The 27,964-nt window shown below is 44.6% G+C and overlaps 1 protein-coding gene across 2 annotated transcripts in view; it reads left to right on the top strand.

Moving 5' to 3' along the window:
• LOC136700484 (stonustoxin subunit alpha-like) overlaps positions 1–27,964 on the top strand; it is a 49,798-nt gene that overhangs the window by 6,236 nt on the left and 15,598 nt on the right. Inside the window, exons 1-2 of one of the 2 annotated variants that reach the window (XM_066675865.1) lie at positions 17,304–17,342; positions 26,515–27,939. In XM_066675865.1, the coding sequence (XP_066531962.1) occupies positions 26,874–27,939 (1,066 nt within the window). In that variant the 5' untranslated portion in view covers positions 17,304–17,342; positions 26,515–26,873. Of the gene's footprint in view, positions 1–17,303; positions 17,343–26,514; positions 27,940–27,964 lie in introns of those variants that run through there. The other variant, XM_066675864.1, reaches the window with a different exon arrangement.

Raw genomic sequence — 27,964 nt, 5'->3', positions numbered from 1 at the left:
TGTAAGGTTGGTGCCTTTTTGCAATGCGACACGTGGATCCAGGGTGCGCGTCCCTCGACCTTCACCGCAGTTTCAGTAGTGAGCAGGACTTGGAAAGGCCCCAACCACCGTTGATTCCTCCAGTGCTTACGCCTGTGATCCTTTATCACCACCCAATCTCCTGGTTCTAGAGAGTGTAGCTTCCCCTCCAATGGTTTAGGCAAAGCTGCTGCTGCCTGTGAGTGAACAGAACGCAAAATTGTTAGTAATTTCTTACAATAGGACAACATGTGGTCTTCCAAGAGTCCCATGTCGTTCACGTGGCCTGGTGGATCCAAACCCCATCTCGGTGGCCTGCCAAACAAAATTTCAAAAGGTGTTAACCCAGTTTTATTTCTGGTTCGCATGCGCATATACATCAAGACCAGTGGTAACGCCTTCACCCAATTGAGCCCTGTTTCTACACATTTCTGAAGCTTGCTTTTGATTGTTGCATTCTCTCTCTCGACTGCTCCTGCACTCTGTGGATGATATGCACAGTGTAGTTTCACATCAATGCCCAATTTCTCTTCTAGCTGAGTGAGTGCTGTGCTGATAAAAGCTGGTCCATTGTCACTCCCAATGCGTCGAGGAATACCCCAACGAGGAATAATGTGCTGAATCAAAACTTTGGTGACTGCCTGAGCATCTTGTTTGCTGGTAGGGAAACATTCAACCCATTTAGAAAACATATCCACTACCACCAGACAATACCTTTTCCCCTCACACTGGTTGAGTTCAATGAAATCCATCTGTAAATGTTCAAATGGCTCATTGGGTGGAGGATGTGCCCCTGGTGTTATTTTAATGCCTTGAGCTGCATTGTGCTGGGCGCATATAAGACATTTTTCACAAAATCTTTGTGCAAAAATAGTGAACCCTTTTGTGTACCAGATTCGCTGGACTGCAGATACCATAGCCCCTTTAGATGCATGATCTTTCCCATGAGACAATTTTGCAAAATAGGGAAAATAAGCAGAGGGTAGGCAAAGCCTACCATCTAAAGCTTGCCACATTTCGTCCTTGAAAACACAGCCTGCTTTGCGCCAAGCAGAACGCTCTGTCTCTGAGGCCTGCGAGGTTAGTTCTGTGTGTGAGAGTGTGAGAGTGTGGTGCTCCGGAACACAGGATTCCTGGAAAAGAGAAAACATTAGGTCATTATCAGCTGCTGTCTTCGCTGCTTCATCTGCAAAAGCATTTCCCTGTGCCACTTCTGAAGTGTCTTTTGTGTGAGCCTGGCATTTAATCACAGCAACAGCTTTTGGCAACAGGAGTGCTTTTAATAATGCTGCCACCAATGTGTGATGTGCAATGTGTTTCCCTGTGGATGTTAGAAAATTCCTGTAGGACCATATCATTCCAAAATCAAACACACAGGAATATGCATATTTGGAATCAGTCCAAATATTTACAGTCTTACCCTCAGCCAGTTTGCATGCTTCTGTGAGAGCCACCAATTCTGCTGCCTGCGCTGATAGAGAACTCGAAAGCGTGCCAGAACACAAACACTCATGCAAGGTCACAACTGCAAATCCCACTCTGTTTTTTCCGCAGTCATCGCGAGACGCGGATCCGTCCACATACAAATTGAGATCAGCGTTATGAATTGGAACATCAGTCAAATCAGGCCTGGGAGAACACACCTGTGAAACAGTCATGAGGTTCTCCATCATCTGATGTAGGGAGTAAAGTTGCTGGATTTAAAATGGTACAACGCTGAATAGTGACACTGGGTGAATCGAGCAGCATAACATGATACCGCAACCATCTCGCTGCTGACAAATGAGATGTTTTCTGCTCCAACAAAATCATTGAAACTGCATGTGGAACCAACAATGTCAGAGGGCTGTAACACACAAAATCTCGGAAAGCTAAAACTGCTCTCTCTGCTGCTGCTACTGCACGCAGACACTTAGGCAACCCTTGTGCTACAGAATCAAGTTTGCTAGAGAAATACGCCACTGGGCGCTTACGACCCCCATGCTCTTGCAGCAACACAGAAGTCATGACACCATTTTTCTCGTCCACTGTCTGACAGAAAGGTTTGTCAGGATCTGGTAAACCCAAAGTAGGTGTTTGTGTTAAAGCAGTTTTCAAATCTGTGAAAGCAAAATCAGCTTCAGGAGTCCATTCAAATTTGTCATGAGTGGATAATCCTTTCCCATGAATTAGAGCAGATAATGGTGCCTCTCACTCTGCATAATTTAGAATCCACTGTCTACAGTAAGATGTCATACCCAGAAAACTCACCAGCTGCCTTTTAGTCACAGGTTTCGGAATTTGGCAGACTGCCTGCACACGTGAGGAGGACAGTGATTTCCCCCTGCAGATATGTCATGTCCTAAATAAGACACCTGTTGTTGGACAAATTGGAGTTTTTTCTGACTGACTTTGTGTCCCCTCTCTGCTAAGAAACACAACAATGCTATTGTGTCTTCTTTGCATGTCTCTGCATTGGGTGAACAAACCAACAAATCATCAACATATTGAACAAGCGCACTTCCCCCTGGGAAAACAAAATCTTCCAAATCAGCCTTAAGGGCCGCATTAAAAATGGTTGGAGACTCCGAGTACCCCTGGGGCAGGCGTGTCCACGTCCACATTTTACCCTTGAATGAAAAAGCAAACCAGTACTGGCTTTCCGGATGAACCAGTATGCTAAAAAATGCATTTGCTAGATCAATTACAGAAAAATGAGTACTATTTGCAGGTACCTGTGTTAGGATTGTGTGTGGATTTGGAACCTCTGGCGCACGCGGGTGAATGGCGGAGTTCACAGCTTGTAAATCCTGTACAAACCTCCATTCATCAGGCTCCCCCGGACCGCGGATTTTTTTCACCGGAAATATTGGAGTTCGGACCGGAGATTCAGGACACGGAACGATCACCCCAGCCTCAACGAGCGAGTCAAATACCGGGGTGATACCTTCTACAGCGTCGCGTTTTAGAGGATACTGACATTTTTTTGGTCGGTAATCGCTTTTTGGAGTGACCACAACTGGTTGGGCAGATTTTATTAATCCAACGTCATATTTGTTTTTTGCCCATAGACACTCGGGAATCATTGTCAACTCCCCAGTAGGAACTGAAAGCCCTACACAGCTCTGGCCAGTGTGCGTCTGCGGATCGACGAGCTGAACAGTGCGAAAAACAGAGACCATAGCTGTGTATGGGATTCGGAAAACCCCTGTTCCCCTGCTTCTCTGTACCCCACCATCAGCATTTTCCCAATTTCCCAAAAGGGTACATCTATACAACCATGGACCCAAATCCACCCACTCATCCTCACAGGGCTTTGTCAGTGAAACATGGGCTATAGTGCGCTCAATTCGGCACTTTTTTTCAATTACTGAATCAAACAAATGCCTCTGTGAGGGTGAGAGAAGGACCTGTGCCGCAGAACGTCCATTTTCCCAGTAAATGTAATTCAAAGTCAGTTTCTCATTTAAAACCCACATGTCCCATTTTGATTCAAACTCACTGTCAGGGCCTTCATGCACATAAGCTGTACAGTGAAGGTCCTCTGCTAACATCACATCGATGTTCGTGAGGCGGTCAGTGGATATTGGAAATTTAGCTTGTACAGTGGATAGTAAATCATCAGCTAATATTAAATTAGCCAGTTTCCACTCATAATTATACAAAGGCTGGCCACATGCCTGCTTTACCATTGCATAATCCACTGAGTCCTCCGCACAAACCTCGATGCCGTTAGAGGATGCTTTTAAAGAAATTTTCAATTTACACATTAAATCCCTTCCCAAGAGATTAATTGGACACACTTCTGAAAACAAAAATGCATGTGAGAAATTTTCCCCTGTTTGTAAAGAACACTTTAAAGGTTCTGTGACAAATTCTGTGGTTTTGGTGCCTGATACACCTATTGATGTTATGGCTTTCCGTGTAAGCTGAGGCTTTTCGGGGAAGTGTGAAGCTCTAAGAGTGGATGTAGTGGCCCCTGAATCAACTAAAAAACTAAGCTCTCTCCCTGCCACTGTCATGGTTATTCTAGGCATGGCTGTGTAAGCATTAGTTTGTGTTAATAATAAAAGTTGTTCACTTATCGTTTCTGATGTTCGTCCAGGCACCCCATCCCCGTCCAGCTCCTCCACCCCCAAGGCCTCCTCTCAGTCGGAAGGCTCCATTGCTTGCAGGGCTTGTCTCTCATCTCCATGTCTGTTGGGACAGTCTCTTATGAGGTGTTCAGGGCTTCCGCAGGCGAAACACCCTGCACCTGCTCCAGTCCTGGCATAGCCTCTTCCGCGTCCTCTCCCCCTGCCTCGGCCTCCGCGCCGTCCCCCACCTCTTTGATTGTGCTCCGATACTTGTTTCCACAATGCCAGCTGTGCATCAACCAGTCTGCGCTCCTCCTTTTCTCGTTGTTTTTCTCTCTTGGCGTTCAGAACTTTTTCAGCATGCGCTGCATACTTTTCCACCTCTTTCAGTCGACCCACGTCCACATCTAAACAGTTGGTTTCAACACAGGCGCGTAGATCTGGGCGTAATCCGCACACGAAGTGATATTTCAGCTGGCTTTCCCAGGCTGTTGTGTCCGCAGTCTCCCAGTCCTCCGTTGGTGGTCCGCCGCCTCCGTGTTTCTTTGTCACTTCCAGGAGGCGGGAAAGAAATGATCGCGCGGATTCGCCTGGTTGTTGCTTACACTCTGCAATTTGTCGCGGGTCACATTGGTGCGGATACCTCCCTTTGATTCGTAGACACAATGCATCAAATTTGGTGAGATACGCCTGACCCAACTCTGTCCTGCTGGGTTGAATGTCCGCTCCAGTCATGAGATCTCCTTGCACTCTCGTCCAGTCAACTCCCATCCGTACGGCCAGCACTCGTCCCAGCTCATGCAGGCTCGGACGGAAAGTCTCACAGAACTGTTTGAGGCTTTTGCAGAATTCCTCTCCCCCATTTGTAACCTCGGGGAGAGAAGCGGCCACCTCTTTGATCTCAGCAAAAGTCCATGGTCTGAACACCTGTCCGATAGTCTCACCCATCGGAACCTCAAGCATCAGCATGCTAAACTGGTTCATGGCCTCAACTAGACCGGGAATTTCGTCCTCCTCGTCGTTGTCCCTGGAGCGGAGTTTCATGCTTAGTGGAGCAATCTCCTTTTTTCTGGCTTTGGGCTTTACGCTTGGCTCTGTGATTCTCTCAGGCGTGTCTGGAGGGGGAGAGCCTGGGAACAGTGGCTCTTCTCCCTCCTCAGTCTCGTCCTCCTTCACCCTTATCTCTCGTGCTGCCTGAAAGGGAGGGTCCCTTTCCGGAATCTGCAGCTGTTGAGCGGTTTCGGCGGGTGGAGGAAATGCAGGTGACTGCAGTGGGAGAGGCGGTGCTGAGGCTGAAGTTGGTTGCGTCTCAGCGGGTGGAGGAGCTGCAGGTGACTGCGGTGGAAGAGGCGGTGCTGAGGCCTGCGCTGGGCGATGTGGATTCACGTCCAGGTCCCAGTTGATCTTCGGATAAAGGCTGTACTCAGGAGGGGGTGGATGGGCCAGAACAGGCACGGGAGTACATGGAAGAACATCACAAACATTTGCACAATGGTTAGATATTGGTGAAGTAACACAAACATTTGATTTAACATCCTCATTAACTTCTCTCTTCTTTGCATTTCTGTTCTTTTTCTGAATTCTTTTATCTGCTTCTCCCTTCCACATTTGTAGCGCCTTACGGTCCGCTACAAATGGCTCTGGAAGTTTTTTACAACACCCACACTCACTAAGCTGAATATTCTGTCTGAGTGTTTCAGTCTCCTGCTCTTTATGTATTAATTCATCTGTCAACCGTTCCAACTGGTTTGGACTGAAACTACCTCCCTCAGGGAAACCCAGTTCAACCCATTCTCCCATCTGCCTCACGCTGCTCGGGCCATACTCCTTCAGCATGTACCTGTATTGTGATGCAGCCTTATTAACTTTATCTTTCTCCTCAGCCTGGTTCTGTGCTGTTTTGCTGTAACAACACCCCATAATTGTATTTTAAAATAAACCTCAAGTTAATTAAATGAATTGATCAAAATTGAAGGGAAAAACCCAACACACATACACATATAAAACTTTTTTTTTTTTTCTTCTTAGAGATTACTGTGACGTCACCAGTATGTCCCTCTCTAGCGGACTTTTTCTAAAGATACCTTACTCATTAGAATGTCCTGCCCTAGGAGCTCGTCAGCTCTGGAAACATAAAATCAACAACACCTTACCGCAGGTCAATCTGTGTTCCCTCCTGGCGTCCCTTGTCAAATTCAATATCAGCGGTGCCGGTGGACCCAGAACGGAGCCACCTCCTCACTCTGGAGGCTTCTGGTGGATGGCTGGATTTGCTCTTTTCAATTCGCCTTTTTCCCCCGCTCGGAAGACACCAGACACACGAGATATCCCGGAAAACGAGTCCCCAAATTGTTATGGAAATTTTTAATTACTCTATGTGAAACCAGGAAGGAAAATCGAAAGGTCTATTCTCAAAGAATTCTTTGGGGAGACCAGAGGAATAAGACACACAGTCAAAGATTCTCTCTAATCTCACGAGTTTATTGAACAAATCAAGTCATACATATAGAGCCCCAGTCATGTACACCGGCAACGTTTTAACCCAAACATTCCCTTATTGGTGGAAAAATGGTGAGAATGTCCTTCAGACATTTAGACAACACATAACAGCTCAGACCTGTAATTTTCCACAGGTCACCGTAACCACAACTTCAAGCACTAAGGCCTACTATATGACTAAGAATTAATTAAGATTAATCAAAACCCCATATCATTAGTTATTATAAAACATTACTCATTAGTGTTAATCTGCATTTTTCCATTACATTCTGGAAATGAATGTACACATTCTGTCACATACTGGATGTAGATCAGTCAAACACTGGATGTAGATCAGTCAAACACTGGATGTAGATCAGTCACATACTGGATGTAGATCAGTCACATACTGGATGTAGATCAGTCAAACACTGGATGTAGATCAGTCACACACTGGATGTAGATCAGTCACACACTGGATGTAGATCAGTCACACACTGGATGTAGATCAGTCACATACTGGATGTAGATCAGTCAAACACTGGATGTAGATCAGTCACATACTGGATGTAGATGAGTCAAACACTGGATGTAGATGGGTCAAACACTGGATGTAGATCAGTCAAACACTGGATGTAGATCAGTCAAACACTGGATGTAGATCAGTCACACACTGGATGTAGATCAGTCACACACTGGATGTAGATCAGTCACACACTGGATGTAGAAATTCAGAATATTGTGTTGGTAGGTTTGGGTAAAAGAAAGCAATACAAAGTTGAACTTTTATAATATTTTATTACACATTATTATTTTATTTTAGATTGCTTTATTAATTTTTTATTTATTTATTTAATTTCTATGCTATTTTGTACAAACCGGTTTCCAAAAATGTTGGGACACTAAACAAATTGTGAATAAAAACTAAATGCAATGATGTGGAGGAGCCAACATCTAATATTTTATTCAGAATAGAACACAAATCATAGATAAAAATTTAAACTGAGAGAATGTATCATTTTAAGGGAAAAATACGTTGGTTCAAAATTTCATGGCGTCAACAAATCCCAAAATTTGTTTGGCCATTTTTTACCACTGTGTGGCATCCCCCCTTCTTCTTACTACACACAACAGACGTCTGGGGAAAGAGGAGACCAGTTTCTCAAGTTTAGAAATAGGAATGTCCTCCCATTCATGTCTAATACAAGCCTCTAACTGTTCAATCGTCTTGGGCCTTCTTTGTCGCACCTTCCTCTTTATGATGCGCCAAATGTTCTCTACAGGTGAAAGATCTGGACTGCAGGCTGCCATTTCAGTCCCCGGATCCTTCTCCTACGTAGCCATGATGTTGTGATTGCTGCAGAATGTGGTCTGGCATTATCTTGTTGAAAAATGCAGGGTCTTCCCTGAAAGAGATGACGTCTAGATGGGAGCATATGTTGTTCTAGAACCTGAACATAGTTCTCTGCATTAATGGTGCCTTTCCAGGCATGCAAGCTGCCCATGCCACAAGCACTCATGCAACCCCATACCATCAGTGATGCAGGCTTCTGAACGGAGCGTCGATAACAACTTGGGTTATCCTTGTCCTCTCTGGTCCGGATGACATGGCGTCCCAGTGTTCCATAAAGAACTTCAAATCGTGACTCATCTGACCACAGAACAGTCTTCCATTTTGCCACAGTCCATTTTAAAAGACCCCTGGCCCAGTGCAAACGTCTGAGCTTGTGGAGCTTGATTAGAAATGGCTTCCTCTTTGCACTGTAGAGTTTCAGCTGACAACGGCGGATGGCACGGTGGATTATGTTCACTGACAATGCTTTCTGGACGTGTTCCTGAGCCCATTCTGTTATTTCCTTGACAGTGGCGTTCCTGTTTGAGGTGCAGTGACGTTTAAGGGCCCGGAGATCACGAGCATCCAGTAGAGTTTTACGGCCTTGACCCTTACACACAGCAATTGTTCCAGATTCTCTGAATCTTTTGATGATGTTGTGCACGGTTGATGGTGATAACTTAAAAGTCTTTGCTATTTTACGCTGGGTAACACCATTCTGGTATCGCTGCACTATCTTTCTGCGCAACAATGGTGGAATTGGTGATCCTCTTACCATCTTGGCTTCAGAGAGACACTGACACTCTGTGAAGCTCTTTTTATCCCAATCATGTTGTCAATTGAACTAATTAGTGTTAATTGGTCTTCCAGCTGTTCGTTATATGCTCAATTTCCTTTTTCCAGCCACTTATTGCTACTTGTCCCAACTTTTTGGGGATTTGTTGACACTGTGAAATTTTGAATCAACATATTTTTCCTTTAAAATGTTACATTTACTCAGATTAAACTTTTGATCTGTCATCTATGTTCTATTACGAATATAATATTGATATTTGCCACCTCCACATCATTGCATTCAGTTTTTATTCACAATTTGTTTAGTGTCCCAACTTTTTTGAAATCCGGTTTGTATAAAAGAGGTGTGTACAGGTGAACATAAAGTCTTTAACAAAAGATTTTATTAATTTACCTTTAGCGGTACGGTGGTACAGCAGGTAGTGTCGCAGTCACACCGCTCCAGGGGCCTGAAGGTTGTGGGTTCGATTCCCGCTCCGGGTGACTGTCTGTGAGGAGTTGGTGTGTTCTCCCCGTGTCCGCATGGGTTTCCTCCGGGTGACTGTCTGTGAGGAGTTGGTGTGTTCTCCCCGTGTCCGCATGGGTTTCCTCCGGGTGACTGTCTGTGAGGAGTTGGTGTGTTCTCCCCGTGTCTGCGTGGGTTTCCTCCGGGTGCTCCGGTTTCCTCCCACAGTCCAAAAACACACGTTGGTAGGTGGATTGGCGACTCAAACGTGTGTGTGAGTGAATGTGTGTGTGTCTGTGTTGCCCTGTGAAGTACTGGCGCCCCCTACAGGGTGTATTCCCGCCTTGCGCCCAGTGATTCCAGGTAGGCTCTGGACTCACCGCGACCCTGAATTGGATAAGGGCTACAGATAATGAATGAATGAGTCTGAGTTAGTATATATTGTTATAGGTGTGTTTACATCATCAGCTACGTTTCCACACTTTAGTTTGAGAAAAAGCCTTTACATTGGTGCTGAATCAGTTTGACAATAGGAGGCAGAATAGATTTTTACACAAAGTACACACACACACACACACACACACTCACAAAAAAGTATGCAAACGAGGTGTTCCCAGGTAAATGGTCTCTCCCCCTGTCTGTCTCTCTCTCTCACACAAACACAGTCATATATGTATACACACACACACAGGCACGCATCCCACTCATACCCCACAGTACTAATATGAAAGGTGTGGAGAATGAAGAAAGATCATTAATTAGTGCTACAGCGAGACAGAATCTCTGACTGTCTGTTCATGACCTCCGACCTGACCTGCTGTATAAGAGAACACACCAGAGCACATGACAGTAATGATCTGTTAAAGCTGTGTGAACAGACTGTGATTAAATCTCTTATGATTCAGTTTAAAAGCTGTAATGTGAAGTGTTCTGAGAATGGAAATTATCTGGAATATTGAATATTTCTTTGATCAGATGTGTTATTTATTAAAAACATGTGATTATCCCATTATGGTGTTTGATGGGAAGGTGAGGAATTATAAATTAATATTTTGTTTGCAAAATATGGGCCCACCACCTGTGGGAGAGGTAGTAATCTGGGTCTGGTGCATTGTGGATGGGGTGGCAACCGAGGTCGGGGGCCCTGGCGTTCTGATCCTCGGTTACTGAAACTGGCTTTTGGAACATGGAACATAACCTCTCTTGGGGGAAAAGAGCCTGAGCTGGTGCGTGAGGTTGAGAGGTACCGGCTAGATATAGTTGGCTCTGGAACCAATCTCCTTGAGAGGGGCTGGATGCTCTTTTACTCTGGAGTTGCCCAGGGTGAGAGGCGTAAGGCAGGAGTGGGCTTACTCATAGCCCCCCGGCTTAGTGCCTGTACGTTGGGGTTTACCCCAGTGGATGAGAGGGTAATTTCCCTGCACCTTCGGGTTGGGGAAAAGGCTCTGACGGTTGTTTGTGCTTATGCACCGAACAGCAGTTCAGAGTACCATGCCTTCTTGGGAACCCTAGAGGGGGTGCTGGAGAACACTCATTCTGGGGACTCCATTGTTCTGCTGGGGGACTTCAACGCTCACCTGAGTAATGAGAGTAAGACCTGGAGGGGCGTGATTGGGAGGAACGGCCCAGCTGACCTGAACCCGAGTGGTGTTCAGTTATTGGATTTCTGTGCCCGTCACAGTTCATCTATTACGAACACCATGTTTGAGCATAAGGGTGATCGACTTTATAGTCGTTTCATCGGACCTGCGGCCATATGTTCTGGACACTCAGGTGAAGGGAGGTGCTCAGCTGTCAACTGATCACCACCTGGTGGTGAGTTGGATCAGATGGCGGGGGAGGATGCTGGACAGACCTGGCAGGCCTAAAAGTGTGCTGAGGTTTTGCTGGGAACATCTGACAGAGGAACCTATCAGAAAAATCTTCAACTCCCACATCCGGCAGAGCTTTGACTGCATCCCGGGGGAGGCCGGTGACATTGAGACAATGGGCAATGTTCCGGACCTCCATTGTTGAGGCGGCTGAACGGAGCTGTGGCTGCAAGGTTGTCGGTGCCTGCTGGGGTGGCAATCCCCGCACTCGGTGGTGGACACCCTGGGTGAGGGAGGCTGTCAAGCTGAAGAATGAGTCCTATCGAGCCTGGTTGGCTATCACTGGGGCTGTGGTGGCCTAGGTGGTAGGAAAACTCCTTGGTGGTAGGGCTCCGGGGGTGGATGAAGTTTGCCCCGGGTTCCTTAAGGCTCTAGATGTTGTGGGGTACAAGCGGCTGAAATGAGTTTTCTCCACAGGGTGTCTGGACTCTCCCTTAGAGACAGGGTTAGGAGCTCGGACATCCGGGAGAGACTCGAAATGGAGCCGCTGCTCCTCCATGTTGAGAGGAGCCATTTGAGGTGGTTCGGGCATCTGGTTCGGATGCCTCCTGGACGCCTTCCTGGTGAGGTGTTCCGGGCATGTCCAATGGGGAGGAGGCTCCGGGGCAGACCAAGAACACACTGGAGAGACTACATGTCTCGACTGGCCTGGGAACGCCTCGGTATACCCCTGGAGGAGCTGGAAGCGGTGGCTGGGGAGAGGGAGGTCTGGGTTTCTTTGCTCTGACTGCTTCCACCACGACCCGGACCCAGATAAGCAGTGGATAATGGATGGATGGATGGATGGATGGATGGATGGATGGATTTTGTTTTCATTCAGCCAAACTTTTAAAGTAGAACGTACTGTGGTGAGGGTCTCTGTGTCACGCCTGTCTCTGCGGACGTCTCGCTTCCTCCCTCAGTTCAGGACGCAGTACCACTTGAGTCTGGGAGGGACTCAGAAGACTTCAATTCCCATGATTCAGCTGATGGTCACATGACTTCACCAACCAATAGAACCCCTCTCACACGCTCCAGGTCACCTGAGTTTTAGTTCACAGCTGTTTTCGTTTTAGTCACAATCACTCACTCACCATATAAACCCGGACTCTTGCATTCACCATTTGCGAAGTATTGCTAACCTTATGTTACTTACCCGAGCGAACCTTGTTTCTGAAAGCCAACCTGTGTATGACCCTTGCTTACGTTCCACTTGACTCTGTGTTTTTGGTTACGGACTGCTATTGTTTAGTACGTTGTGTTTTTGACCCCAGCCTGTACCTCACTATTCTTTGCATTGCCCCTTTTGCTGTGATTGCTTTCTCTTTACAGTGTGCTTTGCACATCCCTAAAGTAAATCTCTTTCTGTTAAACAGCCACGAGCGTCTCTCTTGTTTACCAAGCCTGACAGAATACTTCGCCTTTAAAATGCAGACGGCGGGTTCTGGTGACTTAACAACTGCTATCGGTAACCAAGGTCAGTTGTTAGGAGAACATCACTCTATATTGCAGCAATTATCGGAGTCTGTAACCCTATTGAGGCAACAGCAGAGCCAGCAACAAGAGCAAATGGCGGTGATTTCTGAACATTTAAAGAATCTTGTTCCCCAGCGACCTTTTGCTCCTTTGCTCGAACCTCCGTCAACCTCGAATGAAGTTACACCTTCTTCTGTCCCGTCATCTCCCTATAGCGTAAGTAAACCGGAGAAATATGATGGCTCTATGGACAAATGTCAGGGATTTTTGTTGCAGTGCTCATTATATTTCAATAGCTCCCCTCCATGCTCTGATTTCGCTCGGATATCATTTTTAGTATCTCGGTTGACTGGTAAAGCTCTTGATTGGGCTACGGCCGTTTGGCCTAACATACAGAGCATCTCTTACGATCGTTTTGAAAAAGACTTTAAGACTGTTTTTGATCGTCCAAATGAGGGGAGATCTAATGGCGAAATAATCGCAAAAATTCGTCAAGGCAGCAGATCTGTGGCGGACTATGTATTAGAGTTCCGTATTCTCGCTGCTGGTAGCGGCTGGAATGAACCCACATTAATCATTGTCTTTCGCAACGGACTTAACGGGGACATCCAGTCGGAGTTAGCCTGTAGGGATGAAAACCTCACACTGGAGGGATTATTCGACTTGGCTATTCGTCTTGACCATCTTTTAAGTACTCGTAAACCTCGCAATATTGGAAAAACATTCCAGGGCACCCACATTCCTACCCCGAGGCAACATCACAACAGGGCAATCCCTGCACCTGTATCTTCCACTCATCAAGCATCAGAGTATCCTACTCCCATGCAGTGTGATTCATCACGTCTTACACCAGAAGAAAGGCTTCACCGTCAACACAACGGTTTATGCATGTACTGTGGCGCAGCTGATCATGTTCTCCGTCAGTGTCCGGCTCGGCCACGCAAATATCAGGCACCTCACCCTGGAAAGCGCGAGACACCTCCACAGACGAAATTGGTGAGTAACATCACAAAGGGGCTCGTTTCGAGATCATTCACTCTTCCAGTGACTATTCACTGCTCTCAGGCTTGTTCTCCTTTTTTTCACCCTTGATTGATTCGGGAGCAGAAGGAAACTTCATCACTGCGACTGTGGTGAAAGACTTGAAGATTCCTGTTATTTCTCTGGAACGATCTCTACAACTATCAGCTATTGATGGAGACCCCCTAGGAACTGGTTTGGTGTCTCAAATGACTGCTCCTGTCCTGTTAGAGACCAGTGCTCTGCATAAAGAAAAAATCAGTTTATTTGTTATAGACTTTTCAGACTATCATGTAATTTTGGGTTTGCCATGGTTAATGAAACATAATCCAGTTATCTCTTGGTCTGAAAGGGAGGTTTTGTCTTGGTCACTATTTGTCTGTCCAAACCACAGATCAATATTCATTCCACCTCTATTGAGAGCCCTGAGACTAGTATACGATGTGATATTCCTCATGATTATAGAGACATTATCGAAGTGTTCAGCAAAGTAAAGGCCATGTCACTTCCCCCACATCGTTCATACGATTGTGCTATAGACCTCATAGATGGAGCTAATCTTCCTAAAGCTCGGATTTATCCCCTTACACAAACTGAAAACCAAGCTATGGAGGAGTACATAAAGGAAGCGCTACAACAGGGTTTTATTCGTCCTTCCACTTCACCAGTATCGGCGGGATTCTTCTTTATTGAGAAGAAAGATGGGGGTTTAAGACCTTGCATTGACTATAGAGGCCTAAACCAAATAACCAAAAGATTTCCATACCCATTACCATTAGTGCCTGAAGCCTTGGAATAAATTAGGGGAGCAAGGATCTTTACTAAACTAGACCTCCGTAGCGCTTATAATCTAATAAGAATCAAGGAGGGAGATGAATGGAAGACCGCTTTTTCAACTAGCAATGGACATTATGAATACCTAGTAATGCCTTTTGGTTTGGCAATAGCGCCTTCGGTCTTCCAGACGTTTATTAATGATGTACTGAGAGATATGCTGGGAAAATTTGTTATTGCATATTTAGACGATATTTTAATTTACTCACCAGACATTAAGACACATGTTCAACAGGTTCGTCAAGTTCTCCATAGATTGCTAGACAATCAATTATACGTAAAAGGAGAGAAATGTGAGTTCCATGTACCAAGAATCTCTTTCTTGGGATATATAACAAGTAATCAAGGGGTAGTCATGGACGACAACAAAGTGGATGCTGTTATTAACTGGCCAGTTCCCACTACTATAAAGGGTCTTCAACGCTTTTTGGGGTTCGCTAATTTTTACCGCCGCTTTATTAGAGATTATAGCACAATAGCGGCTCCTTTGACTTCATTACTTAAAGGGTCCCCTAGAAAACTCCAGTGGAACAGTTCAGCTGTCACTGCATTCCAAAAGTTTAAAGAGGCTTTTACTACAGCACCAATCCTTCATCATCCCAATCCGAAGATGCCTTTCGTTGTTGAAGTAGATGCGTCCGATGTAGGTATTGGAGCGGTTCTCTCCCAACGTTCAGACGGTGCTAAGAAACTACATCCCGTAGCCTTTTATTCCCACAAATTAATGTCTACGGAGAGAAACTATGGTATAGGGGACAGGGAATTATTAGCCATTAAATTGGCTCTCGAGGAGTGGCGTCACTGGTTGGAAGGGTCACTACATCCATTCCTATTATTAACGGATCATAAAAACTTAGAATACTTACTTAATGCAAAGAGACTAAATCCCCGTCAAGCTCGTTGGTCTCTCTTCTTTTCGCGTTTTCAATTCACCATTACTTACCGCCCGGGTTCGCGTAATACTAAAGCTGATACTCTGTCCAGACAGTTTGTTACGGAAGAAGACTTGGAAAAACAAACGGAAGAAATACTGTCACCCGGGGTGGTAGTCGCTGCAGTTAGATGGGAAATTGATGATAGAATTGATAAGGCGTTAGAAACCATGAAAATTCCTTTTCAGTGCCCCGTCAACAGAAAATATGTCCCTACGGAATTCCGAGATTATTTAATCACTTGGGCTCATTCTTCACTTTCCTCTGGTCATCCAGGAGAGACACGTACTCAGGAACTAGTAAAAGCTAGGTATTGGTGGGAAAACATGTCAGTGGATATTCACCGTGTTGTTGCGTCTTGTACAGTTTGCGCACAATGCAAGACCCCAAAGACTTTGCCTGCTGGAAAATTGCATCCATTACCTGTTCCTAACCGCCCATGGTCTCACATAGCAGTTGACTTTATTACTGATTTACCTCTTTCACAGCAATTCACCACTGTCTTAACGGTGGTAGATAGATTCTCTAGAGCGGTGAGATTTATTCCATTTTCTCAGATTCCTACAGCCTTCGAAACTGCAGAAGCTTTGTTCAATTATGTGTTCAGACTGTTTGGTATCCTGGAAGACATTGTATCAGACCGAGGTCCACAGTTTACTTCCCAGGTGTGGGCCACATTGTTTGAACATTTGGGGGTCAATGTAAGCTTAACTTCTGGTTACCATCCTCAGTCCAATGGACAATGTGAAAGAGTTAACCAGGAACTGGGTAAATTCCTTAGATTATATTGCCACAAGAACCAGGCAGAATGGGCTTGTTTCCTCCCCTGGGCCGAAATGGCACAAAATTCCCTGGTAAATTCCACAACAGGTATCACACCATTTGAATGTATTTTGGGTTATCAACCTCCTATCATGCCATGGACAGCGGTGATTACCGAAGTTCCAGCTGTGGACAGCTGGATGAAAAAGAGTGAAGAGGTATGGGAACTTACTCATCAGCACATTGAAAGGGTGATAGACAGATATAAGAACTTTGCTGATCGTCATAGAAAGGAGACTCCACTCTATCAGCCGGGAGATCGGGTCTGGCTTTCTACACGGGACTTCAGAACTGAAGGGGGTTTTAAGAAACTGACTCCTAAATATATTGGTCCATTTAAGATTATGGAAAGGATTAATGATGTTACATATAAGTTAGACTTACCTAAACAGTATAAAGTCTCTAGTTCTTTTCACGTATCCCTTTTAAAGCCTGTGGTTCCAGGTCCTTCAACTGCGCCGGACTCCTTGGGGGGGGGGACGCCTGTCTCTGCGGACGTCTCGCTTCCTCCCTCAGTTCAGGACGCAGTACCACTTGAGTCTGGGAGGGACTCAGAAGACTTCAATTCCCATGATTCAGCTGATGGTCACATGACTTCACCAACCAATAGAACCCCTCTCACACGCTCCAGGTCACCTGAGTTTTAGTTCACAGCTGTTTTCGTTTTAGTCACAATCACTCACTCACCATATAAACCCGGACTCTTGCATTCACCATTTGCGAAGTATTGCTAACCTTATGTTACTTACCGAGCGAACCTTGTTTCTGAAAGCCAACCCGTGTATGACCCTTGCTTACGTTCCACTTGACTCTGTGTTTTTGGTTACGGACTGCTATTGTTTAGTACGTTGTGTTTTTGACCCCAGCCTGTACCTCACTATTCTTTGGATTGCCCCTTTTGCTGTGATTGCTTTCTCTTTACGGTGTGCTTTGCACATCCCTAAAGTAAATCTCTTTCTGTTAAACACCCGCGAGCGTCTCTCTTGTTTACCAAGCCTGACAGAATACTTCGCCTTTAAAATGCAGACGGCGGGTTCTGGTGACTTAACAACTGCTATCGGTAACCAAGGTCAGTTGTTAGGAGAACATCACTCTATATTGCAGCAATTATCGGAGTCTGTAACCCTATTGAGGCAACAGCAGAGCCAGCAACAAGAGCAAATGGCGGTGATTTCTGAACATTTAAAGAATCTTGTTCCCCAGCGACCTTTTGCTCCTTTGCTCGAACCTCCGTCAACCTCGAATGAAGTTACACCTTCTTCTGTCCCATCATCTCCCTATAGCGTAAGTAAACCGGAGAAATATGATGGCTCTATGGACAAATGTCTGGGATTTTTGTTGCAGTGCTCATTATATTTCAATAGCTCCCCTCCATGCTCTGATTTCGCTCGGATATCATTTTTAGTACTTGACTCTGTGTTTTTGGTTACGGACTGCTATTGTTTAGTACGTTGTGTTTTTGACCCCAGCCTGTACCTCACTATTCTTTGGATTGCCCCTTTTGCTGTGATTGCTTTCTCTTTATGGTGTGCTTTGCACATCCCTAAAGTAAATCTCTTTCTGTTAAACACCCGTGAGCGTCTCTCTTGTTTACCAAGCCTGACACTCTGGGTTCGTAGGGTGGAGACTTCTGGGTTTGTGGGAGCTCCCAGCATGCAGCACGAGTTAGACACTCGAGTGCTGTTTGTCCCCTACCCTCCTTGTGTTCCGTGAGGGTGTGTGTGTGTTTCCACATTGCTGCATGTTTGTTTGCTCCTGGTTGTGTTTTTCAGTAAAGATGTTACTGTTCTAAACCAGAGTCGTGTGTCGTCTGGAGGGGGTCCCATCCCACTGACCTCACAATATAGTGCAGTATTTATAACTCTTTTCAGTCTAATCAAGGTTGATTTGTGTTTTCTTCTCTGATATCTCTGTGTAATAATAAAAGTTTGGGGCTCCAAATCCTCTAACGTGTTTAGGCTTTTGAAGGGTGGTTAATTTCATTCAGTGTTTTTGGTGCCTTCACAGTAATTGCACTGTCAAGAGGAAGAGCAACAGTCTGATGGTGGGGTGACAGGGGTCATAGAAAACAGATCATTAACTTTAGGAAGTATGTTTATTTTAATAGTTGATATTCAGCCAATTAAATATAAAGGTAGTTCATTCCCCATTTCATTCATTCATTATCTGTAACCCTTATTCAGTTCAGGGTCACGGTGGGTCCAGAGCCTACCTGGAATCATTGGGCGCAAGGCTCATTCCCCATTTCTAATTTATTTATTTCTTACAACAGAGTGACATAGTTGAATTTCTATATACCCTGTGGATTTGGTGAAACACTAACTCTGAGGTATTGTATGGAGTGTACAGCATGTTTGGTTATGTCCTGGACCTCGTCTCCACAGTTGAATTTACTGAGAGGCTTGATTTTGTTCAGTTCACCGAGTAGACACTTTGTTATATTTAGCTGTGGACTGATGGAAGAGACAGTGAGGGATTGGTGATGAAAAGTAAAACGTCATCCATGTATAAGCTGATTTAATGTTGGTAAGTCTTTGACTGTAGACCTGTGATTTATTTCATTGTCTGATTGAAGAAGCAGAGTTTGAGACAGAAAGAGTAGCAGAGATAAAAATGCCTTTATCAAGTCCCTCTTTAAACCGAAATTTAAGCGCACGCCTCCAAGCCTCCTCGAAGTCCAGCCAAAACCTTCTGAGTTCACCCATTCCTCCATACCCCCATCCTCACCCCCACCCACCCGACCCATAGCTTTCCTGGGCGTGGTCTATGCTAGTAAAACACTGTGTATTCCTGTTCAAAGTTCTCTAAGAAATCTTATCCCTAAGTAAAGACACATTGAAAGAAGTAAAGCTTGATGATCTGTTAAGAAGGTGATGCTGATTGGTGCAGGGTGTGACATGACGATGGTATTGATTCTCGAGCTGATGACTCTGTGTACAGTGGAACTGTTGGACAAGAAGTAATCTATGCAGGAGTATTTATGGTGGAGGGAAAGAGAACTCTGTCTCCAGGGTTCTGCATCCTCCAGATATCTAGTCCATAATCCAAGAAAGGTTGTAGAATGATTATTGGTGTTTCTTTGAGCTGAGGATGAGTGGATTGTGTAGATTCAGAACACTATTAAAAACTGAGTATGAGGGATGACTGCAGAGACTTTGATATTTCTGAGAAAAGTGAGTGAAAGAAGGCAGGGAGTCAATGTGTGAGAACAATATTCACTAGCATGAGGTTGTTTTTTCAGCGGTGCCAGTCAGTATAGATTTATTGGGGATGTTTTTCTAATTTGGATGGATACACCGTATTTTTGGAGTTGTATGTGGAGTGATAAGTCCGGCCGATCCATTTAACTGTGTGTTTCTGAGATTCTGACTCTGTGAGGTGGGTTTCTTGAACAAAGCCTATTTCTGATTTTAAATTCTCAAGATGTGTTAGTGTTTTTGTTCCTTTGGCAGGAGAGCTACTTCCTCTTAGTTCCAAGAGGTAATTTTTAAAGACAGTATCATTATAATAAGGTAACTGTGATATAGAGATGATGGGCAAGTAAGATTTACATGAGAGTAGAAATTATATTCACTACACAATATGACAGACGCATACACAGACTGCACTCACAAATGAAGGGTATGTTTATGCATGTATGTGTATGTATGCATGTGCGTGTACACTCACCCAGCACTTCATTAGGTACACCTGTTCAACTGTAGTCAGCCAATCACCTGGAAGTAACTCAATTTAGGCATGTAGTCATGGTCAAGACCACACCAGGTACCACACCTGTCAGCTAGAAACAGGCAAATAATGCTACAATTCACACAGGCTCAACAAAATTGGTCAACAGAAGATCAGAAAACATCACCTGGTCTGAGGAGTCTTGATTTCTGTGGAGACATTCAGAGGGTAGGGTCAGAATTTGTCATAAACAACATGAAAGCATGCTATCAGTGGTTCAGGCTGATGGTGGTGGTGGGGTAATGGTTTGGGGGATATTTTCGTGGAGCACTCTGGGCCCCTTAATACCAAATGAGCATCGTCTAAATACCACAGACTTCCTGAGTATTGTCGCTGACCATGTCCATCTCTTTATGACCACAGTGTACACATTTCTGATGGCTACTTCCAGCAGGATACTGCACCATGTCACAAACCACAAATCATCTCAAACTGGTTTCTCGAACATGACGAGTTCACTTTACTCAAATGGCCTCCACAGTCAGCAGCTCTCAGTCCTATAGAGCACCTCTGAGATGTGGTGGAACAGGAGATTTACATCATTGATGTGCAGCTGACAATCTGCAGCGACGGCATGATTATACCACGTCAATATTGACTGAAACCTCTACACAAGTTTATAACCTTGTTTAATCTATTCCATGAAGGATTAAGGCAGTTCTGAAAGAAAAGTGGGGTCCAATCTAGTGCTAGTAAGGTGTTCCTAATGAAGTGACTGGTGAGTGTGCTACTAAAGCTAAGAGGTTTTTTTAAAAATATGATGTTTTTCAGATCAAGTCTGAATCTCTTTGTGGACAAAACTACTTTTGTTTATGAAACAAGTTTATTTTGTCCCTAAAAGTGAGGACTGAGCATATTGTACACAAAGGTACAGCACTCAGTTTAGTGCACAACAGGAACCATTTATGTTTTTGAGCATGAAACAATGTGTTCTCTTCACTATTTTTGTAGAGGAGTCAGCGATGAACACTTATTAATTAATTATTCATATGGTCATAAAAGTTATTGTATCTTGGATACACAAGTTTCATAAACAATAAAAATAACAATGAACTAACAACTGTACCAAGATTCAGTTACGGCCATGGCATGTTTAACATTCATTCATAATATCAATATTTATTAGTTAATATATTTTCCCTCTTCTAGATGCTAGTTCTCCCTTCCCTCTGTGGAGAATGGATTCAACCAGGTAAGTAAAACTCAGCATCAAGAGATAGTACTCTTTTCCCTCTCACATGACCCATCTGCAGGTGAGTAAGTACAGGTAAGTATACATATAATGGTTTCTCCTGGTGATGTGTCACAGGTACTGTACATCATCACACACCCCCCTCCTTAAGCTCAATGCCTTCCCAGCGACGGGACAGGTAGTCAGCTGTTACATTCTGGGTACCTTTTCTATACCTTATAGCAAAACGATAGGGCTGTAAGGATCCATCGTGTGATTCTAGCATTAGAGTCTTTCATTTTTTGGATCCACTGCAAAGCATTGTGGTCTGTCTCTAGAACAAAGTCATGTCCAAGCAAATAATACTTTAAAGAGTCAAGCGCCCAGTTGATAGCGAGAGCCTCCTTCTCGATGGTAGAGTACTTAGTCTCATGTGGAAACAGTTTCCTGCTTATATACAGGATAGGTTTTCTCTCATCGTCTTCCCCCTGTAATAAGACAGCACCCAACCCTGTACCTGATGCATCAGTCTGCACAATAAAAGGTTTTGAAAAATCAGGGCTGGCTAAAACTGGCTCCTGGCATAATGCATTTTTGAGGTCTTTAAAAGCATACTCACAGGTCTCTGTCCATTTAACCCTTTGAGGCATGTCCTTCTTGGTTAAATCCGTCAGTGCTGCTGCTTTAGTCGAAAAATTAGGGATGAATCTGCGGTACCATCCCACAAGACCTAAAAATGAACGTACCCCCCTCTTTGTATTAGGCTGGGGTGCTGCCCTCACGGCCTCTACTTTGTCCACTTGAGGTCTTATTTGACCCCCGCCCAGGATGTAACCTAGATATGAGACCTCCTCACAAGCGAGATGACATTTGCTGGGGTTTGCTGTCAGACCTGCATCTGCGATCTTCCTCAGGACAATGCCCAGATGTTGTAGATGGTCTTCCCATGATGAACTGTAGATCACCACATCATCTATGTAAGCTACCGCGAAAGTCCTCCATACCTCTGAGAACGTCGTCCATTAATCTATGGAAAGTTGCAGCTGCACCATGTAATCCAAATGGCATTGTACGGAAATGGTATAGTCCTGATGGTGTTCTAAATGCAGTCAGTTCTTTAGCGGACTGACTGAGTGGAACTTGCCAGTATCCCTTGCATAAATCCACCGTGGACAGAACTTTAGCTTTCCCTAGCCTCTCTATTAGGTCATCTGCTCTTGGCATGGGATATGGGTCAAAAGCGGACACTGCGTTTAGCTTTGAAAAGTCAATGCAAAACCGCAAGCCTCCGTCTTTCTTGGGGACCAAGACGACAGGGCTGCACCATTCGCTCTTCGACGGTTCTATTACTCCCATTTTGATCATTGCTTCAACTTCTTTTTTCAACTCTGGGACAAGTCGTGCTGGAACTCTGCAGTTGAACTGTCTAATTGGCTCATCTTTGATAAGTCTGATGTTATGCTGGGTCACGTCTGTTAATCCTGGTTCATCTGAGAAGAGCTTAGGTGGGACCACGTGCAGTAGTTCATTTTGTTGCTGTGATGTTAAGTGGGGCACCTTTGGAAGAACGACACCTTCTTTTCTTGTGGGGAAATACTGTTCGGCCACCTCGTTTTCATCATGAACGGCCCTTATCCATAGCTGCTCCGAACTCTTATTCTCAGGCTCCTTCCAGGGTCTCAACATGTTAATGTGGAAGCTCTGAAATTTCTTTCGTCTGTCAGGCAGATGGAGTTCATATGTAGTTTCTCCGACTTGTCTTTGCACTTTATATGGCCCTTGCCATTTGGCTAAAAGCCCAGTGTCACTGGTGGGTAGTAGAATAAGTACTTTCTGCCCGACTTGCAGAACTCTCTTTCTTGCCACTTTATCATACCAGTGTTTTTGCTGTTCTTGAGCTTTCTCCATGTTTTCATGGAAACTACTTGTCAATTGACTCAACTTGTCTCTGATCTTCAAGACATACGTTAAAATGTTCAGTTTCTGTTCACTCTTCTCACCTTCCCAAGCTTCTTTCAGGACATCCATCGGACCTCTCACCTGTCTTCCGTATAGGAGTTCAAATGGGGAAAATCCAGTGGAAGCTTGAGGTACTTCACGATACGCGAACAGCACATAGGGTAACCACATGTCCCAGTCTGTACCGTTGTTGTTCGTCACCTTCTGTAAAGCTTGTTTCAGAGTCTTATTGAAACGTTCCGTTAACCCATCAGTTTGAGGGTGATATGATGTGGTGTGAATACTTTTAATGCCTAATAGATCGTACACTTGCTTTATTTGTTTTGAAGTGAAGTTTGTGCCCCTGTCTGTCAATATCTCTTTCAGGATCCCTACTCTTGAAATAAGTTGTATCAGAGCATTGACAATTTGACGAGTTTTAATGTTTTTGAGGGCAAAAGCCTCTGGATATTTTGTCGCATAGTCACATATTACTAAAATGTAACGGTTGCCATTTTTTGTTCTAGGTAACGGCCCTACTACGTCCATTGCTATGTGAGAGAATGGTATGTCTATTATAGGCATGCTCACCATAGGCACCTTGTCTGACTTTTTTAGAGTTGCAGTGAGTTGACATTCCGGGCAATTATTGCAGTATTTAATCACATCTGCATACTGACCTGGCCAGTAAAATCTGTATGCTATGCGGCTGAATGTTTTAGCTTGCCCGAAGTGGCCTGCCCAGGCATCTGAATGTCCCATTTTAAGCACTTTCTCCCTAAGGCTTACCGGGAGTACTAGTTGCTCACCTTTATCAGTGATTCTATATAGTTTGTTATCTTTTATCGCTAAGTGGCAACCTTTATCAGAGTTGTCACTATAGTGTTTGCTTTTTTCAAATAGTGGTTTTAAAGTTTCATCTAATGTTTGGGGTTGTTCAAAGTTAATGGGTAAACTAATGTTATCTGTATCTGGCAGTTCTATTTTCTCCAGACATTTGGTTCCCATAACTTTTCTTACATCTCTCCTTGTCTTTTTTTTAGTTTCTGCAGCATATGGCAATTCCTTAAATAGTTCTGTGGTGTCTTTGGCTAAATTTTTTTTGCTTTGCCTGGTCACTACCATAGCCATTTTTGCCATTTTTACATTTTTATAGTTCAATAAATCAATCAAAATAGGGATATCTCTACCCATAGAGAACGCCTCCCACCATTACACTTTGTGGTGGTGAAGGGGTGAGCTTTATCACAAATGGTGGCAGTGGTGGAATATTTTCCTCGGGTCTCTGTTTGTGAAGAGAGTGGTGTGTTCTCCCTGTATCTATGTGGGTTTCCTCTGGGTTCTCTGATTATCTCCCACAGTTCAGCACATACATGTTGGTAGGTGGAGAGGTTGGTGAGTGACTGGGTGAGTGTGTGAAATTTCCACAGGTGTGTGACTGGGTGAGTGTGTGAAACTGTCCACAGGTGTGAATGTGTTTGTTCTGTAAGTGTTTCCTCTGTGGGTGGGTTTCAGTTCAGAAACTGTTTCTGTTCTGTTCATCTCTCGCCACGGTCTAGCAGAGTCTCCCTCGTTTACCCTTGTGTGGTATATATATATATAGGTAGCCCCGCCCCCTAGAAGATACCATTCCCTTAGGAGGTAAAAGTTATTGTATCTTGGATACACAAGTTTCATAAACAATAAAAATAACAATGAACTAACAACAGTACCAAGATTCAATTACGGCCATGGCATGTTTAACATTCATTCATAATATCAATATTTATTAGTTAATATATTTTCCAGATGCTTCTAGATGCTAGTTCTCCCTTCCCTCTGTGAAGAATGGATTCAACCAGGTAAGTAAAACTCAGCATCAAGAGATAGTACTCTTTTCCCTCTCACATTACTCACATGCAGGTGAGTAAGTACAGGTAAGTATACATATAATGGTTTCTCTTGGTGATGTGTCACAGGTACTGTACATCATCACACCCACGCAGACACAGGGAGAACACACCACACTCCTCACAGACAGTCACCCGGAGGAAACCCACGCAGACACAGGGAGAACACACCACGCTCCTCACAGACAGTCACCCGGAGGAAACCCACGCAGACACAGGGAGAACACACCACACTCCTCACAGACAGTCACCCGGAGGAAACCCACGCAGACACAGGGAGAACACACCACGCTCCTCACAGACAGTCACCCGGAGGAAACCCACGCAGACACAGGGAGAACACACCACGCTCCTCACAGACAGTCACCCGGAGGAAACCACGCAGACACAGAGAGAACATACCACACTCCTAACAGACAGTCACCCAGAGGAAACCCACACAGACACAGAGAGAACACACCACACTCCCCACAGTCACCCGGAGGAAACCACGCAGACACAGGGAGAACACACCACACTCCTCACAGACAGTCACCCGGAGGAAACCATGCAGACACAGAGAGAACATACCACACTCCTCACAGACAGTCACCCGGAGGAAACCACGCAGACACAGAGAGAACACACCACACTCCTCACAGACAGTCACCCAGAGGAAACCATGCAGACACAGGGAGAACACACCACACTCCTCACAGACAGTCACCCGGAGCAGGACTTGAACCCACAACCTCCAAGTCCCTAGAGTTGTGTGACAGAGACACTACCTGTTTCGCCACCGTGCCTCCCTTATATATGGAGTGTGTTAACTAAATATTACTGGCAGGAAAATAATAACTAAGAACTAGGAGAAGTGTATATTTTATAAAATGCACTGTTTTGGCATCAAACTGAAAAGCATCTTTGACTAAACCTACTGGAGTCACCAAAGGAGGGTCTTTTCACAGCCGTTTGGCTACAAATGAGTCTGAAATGAAGATTCTGGGCGGTCAGTCCTCTTGGTGGTCAGGGTACCTAAAGGACTGCCTCTCCAGGATTTGTCTGCTCTTAAAGGGGTTTCATTACCGGGGTTCTGGTAGTGAAGGATTAGTTCCTGTAAGCTTGGAGACACTGGTAGTGTCTCCAGTTCGCCTGACCGCATGTCTTCAGACTGTGAGATAAAACCAGAGCTCCTGTAAGAAACCCATGCAGAGATGAAGGGGAAAATATCACAGAAAAATATATTATATGTTTATGAGCTACAAATATTTGTTCTGTTCGTGCTGAACTTCCACTGTGCACCAACTACTACAGTGTCTCTCACTCACTTGACACTTCTTGGTGCAGACTCAACTTTATTTTCAGAGCAGTACAACTGAACCCAAAGCAAGCAGTTTTTGCAGAAGAATAAAGTCTGTACAAATATAACTGTGTGTGTTCTGAATGTGTGCTCAGAAATATACAAAAGTAGAATGACAGGGCAGGGGTCACTCTGCACTATCCAACATGAGCAGACTGTTCTCTGTTATTATTGTTACTGTTATACACTGTTATGACATTTATAGAAAGAGAAATAATGCATATGAAATAAATTCACATTCATATCACATGATTGATGTATTGTACTATTGATATTCTACTGATGGTGGAGCTGATGGTTCATTGAACTCAAGACTTATTTTAATGAGATCACAATGACAGACCTAGCTCTGCAGGAGGTGCTCTAACATTATCCTGTCAATCTTTTCAGGACTCAGGATCTGGAAGACTGAGGATATTCATAGAGCTACTGAAGTCAGACCACAGCCAAGTACAAGGTTCCATGTAGCAGGATCAGAGTCTCTCAGTGAGAAGACCAGTCTGTTAGAAGTGAGTGCCTCAGTGAAACTCAGTTTCTACAGTGGGCTGATAGAGGCTGGAGGGTCTGCACATTTTCTGAAGAGCAAAATCTCCTCCACTCATCAGTGCAGTGTCTCCCTGCGCTACCATCAGTCTACTGTGTATAAAGAGCTCATAATATCTGAGCTAGACTCTCCAAATGCGGAGATATTGGAAGAGACAGACGCTACACATGTTGTGGTTGGGGTGCTCTATGGAGCTGACGCAATCATGGAATTCCAACAAACAGCCAGCGATGCTTCGGATAAACAGGAAATCCAAGGAAACCTACATGTGATGATCAAAAAGATCCCCAAAGTGGAGATCAGTGGGGATGGAAGCCTTATAATGGATGATGATGACAAGAAGAAGGTGCAGAACTTCAGCTGCACGTTTTTTGGAGATTTTGCTCTAAAAGAGAACCCTTCTACATTTGAGGAAGCTGTGAAGGTGTACAAAGAGCTGCCCACCCTGCTGGGGGAGAAGGAAGAGAAGGCTGTGCCTGTGAAGGTCTGGTTGTACCCACTGAGCAGGTTTAACCACACAGAGTCCAAGTTAAAGACAATGATCTCAGAGGCACAGGTGTCTGAGATAGAGAAGGTGATGGATGATTTCCACCAAGCTGAGAAGAGAACCAACGACCTACTGGAGAAGAGCAAAGGGATAAAGGCTGCAGACCTTGTCGACAAACTAGAGCAGTTACAGAGCAGTCTGAGGGCTTGCACTGTTGAGTTTCTGAAGAAAATGGCATCTCTCATTCCAGAAATCAGAGGGAGAACTGAGGAGGAAACGACCCTGAAAGACCTCCTGGTGTCCCTGAATAAATCTGGCTTCAGTGGAAGAGAAATAAAGCAGTGGCTGGATGGAAAGGATACTGAGACTGATGTTGTGATGAAGTACATCAATAAGATACAAGATTACACAATTAAACCTGCAGGACCTGAGCTTGACTCATTCCTCATGGACCCAGATGTTACTGATGCCCTTGTGTTCAGCTTCACCTCTCCGAAGTATGAGGAACCATACCTCAAAACAATCTCACAGGCAGCTGAGAACTTCAGGAGTGGTTCCACCAGTGGCCCGGCTGAACAGGACACAACAGAAGAAGATCCCTGGTACAAGACAAAGGGTGTCAAGGAGGTCCTGGATTCCACACTCAGAATATACAACACCAATAACCCCAGCAAGAAAGTGATCAGTTTTATCTCAGACCCAGAGCACCCAGGAGCTTCAATCCGCTGGTATAAGCACGCAGTCCTCAAGGATCCACATGTAACAGGAAACCTGTTGAAAATATGTAAGTTTTTATTATATTATTTATT

The sequence above is a fragment of the Hoplias malabaricus genome, chromosome 6, assembly GCF_029633855.1.
Source record: "Hoplias malabaricus isolate fHopMal1 chromosome 6, fHopMal1.hap1, whole genome shotgun sequence".
In the NCBI taxonomy this organism is placed as follows: Eukaryota; Metazoa; Chordata; class Actinopteri; order Characiformes; family Erythrinidae; genus Hoplias; species Hoplias malabaricus.
This window is presented reverse-complemented; position numbering and strand designations above follow the sequence as displayed.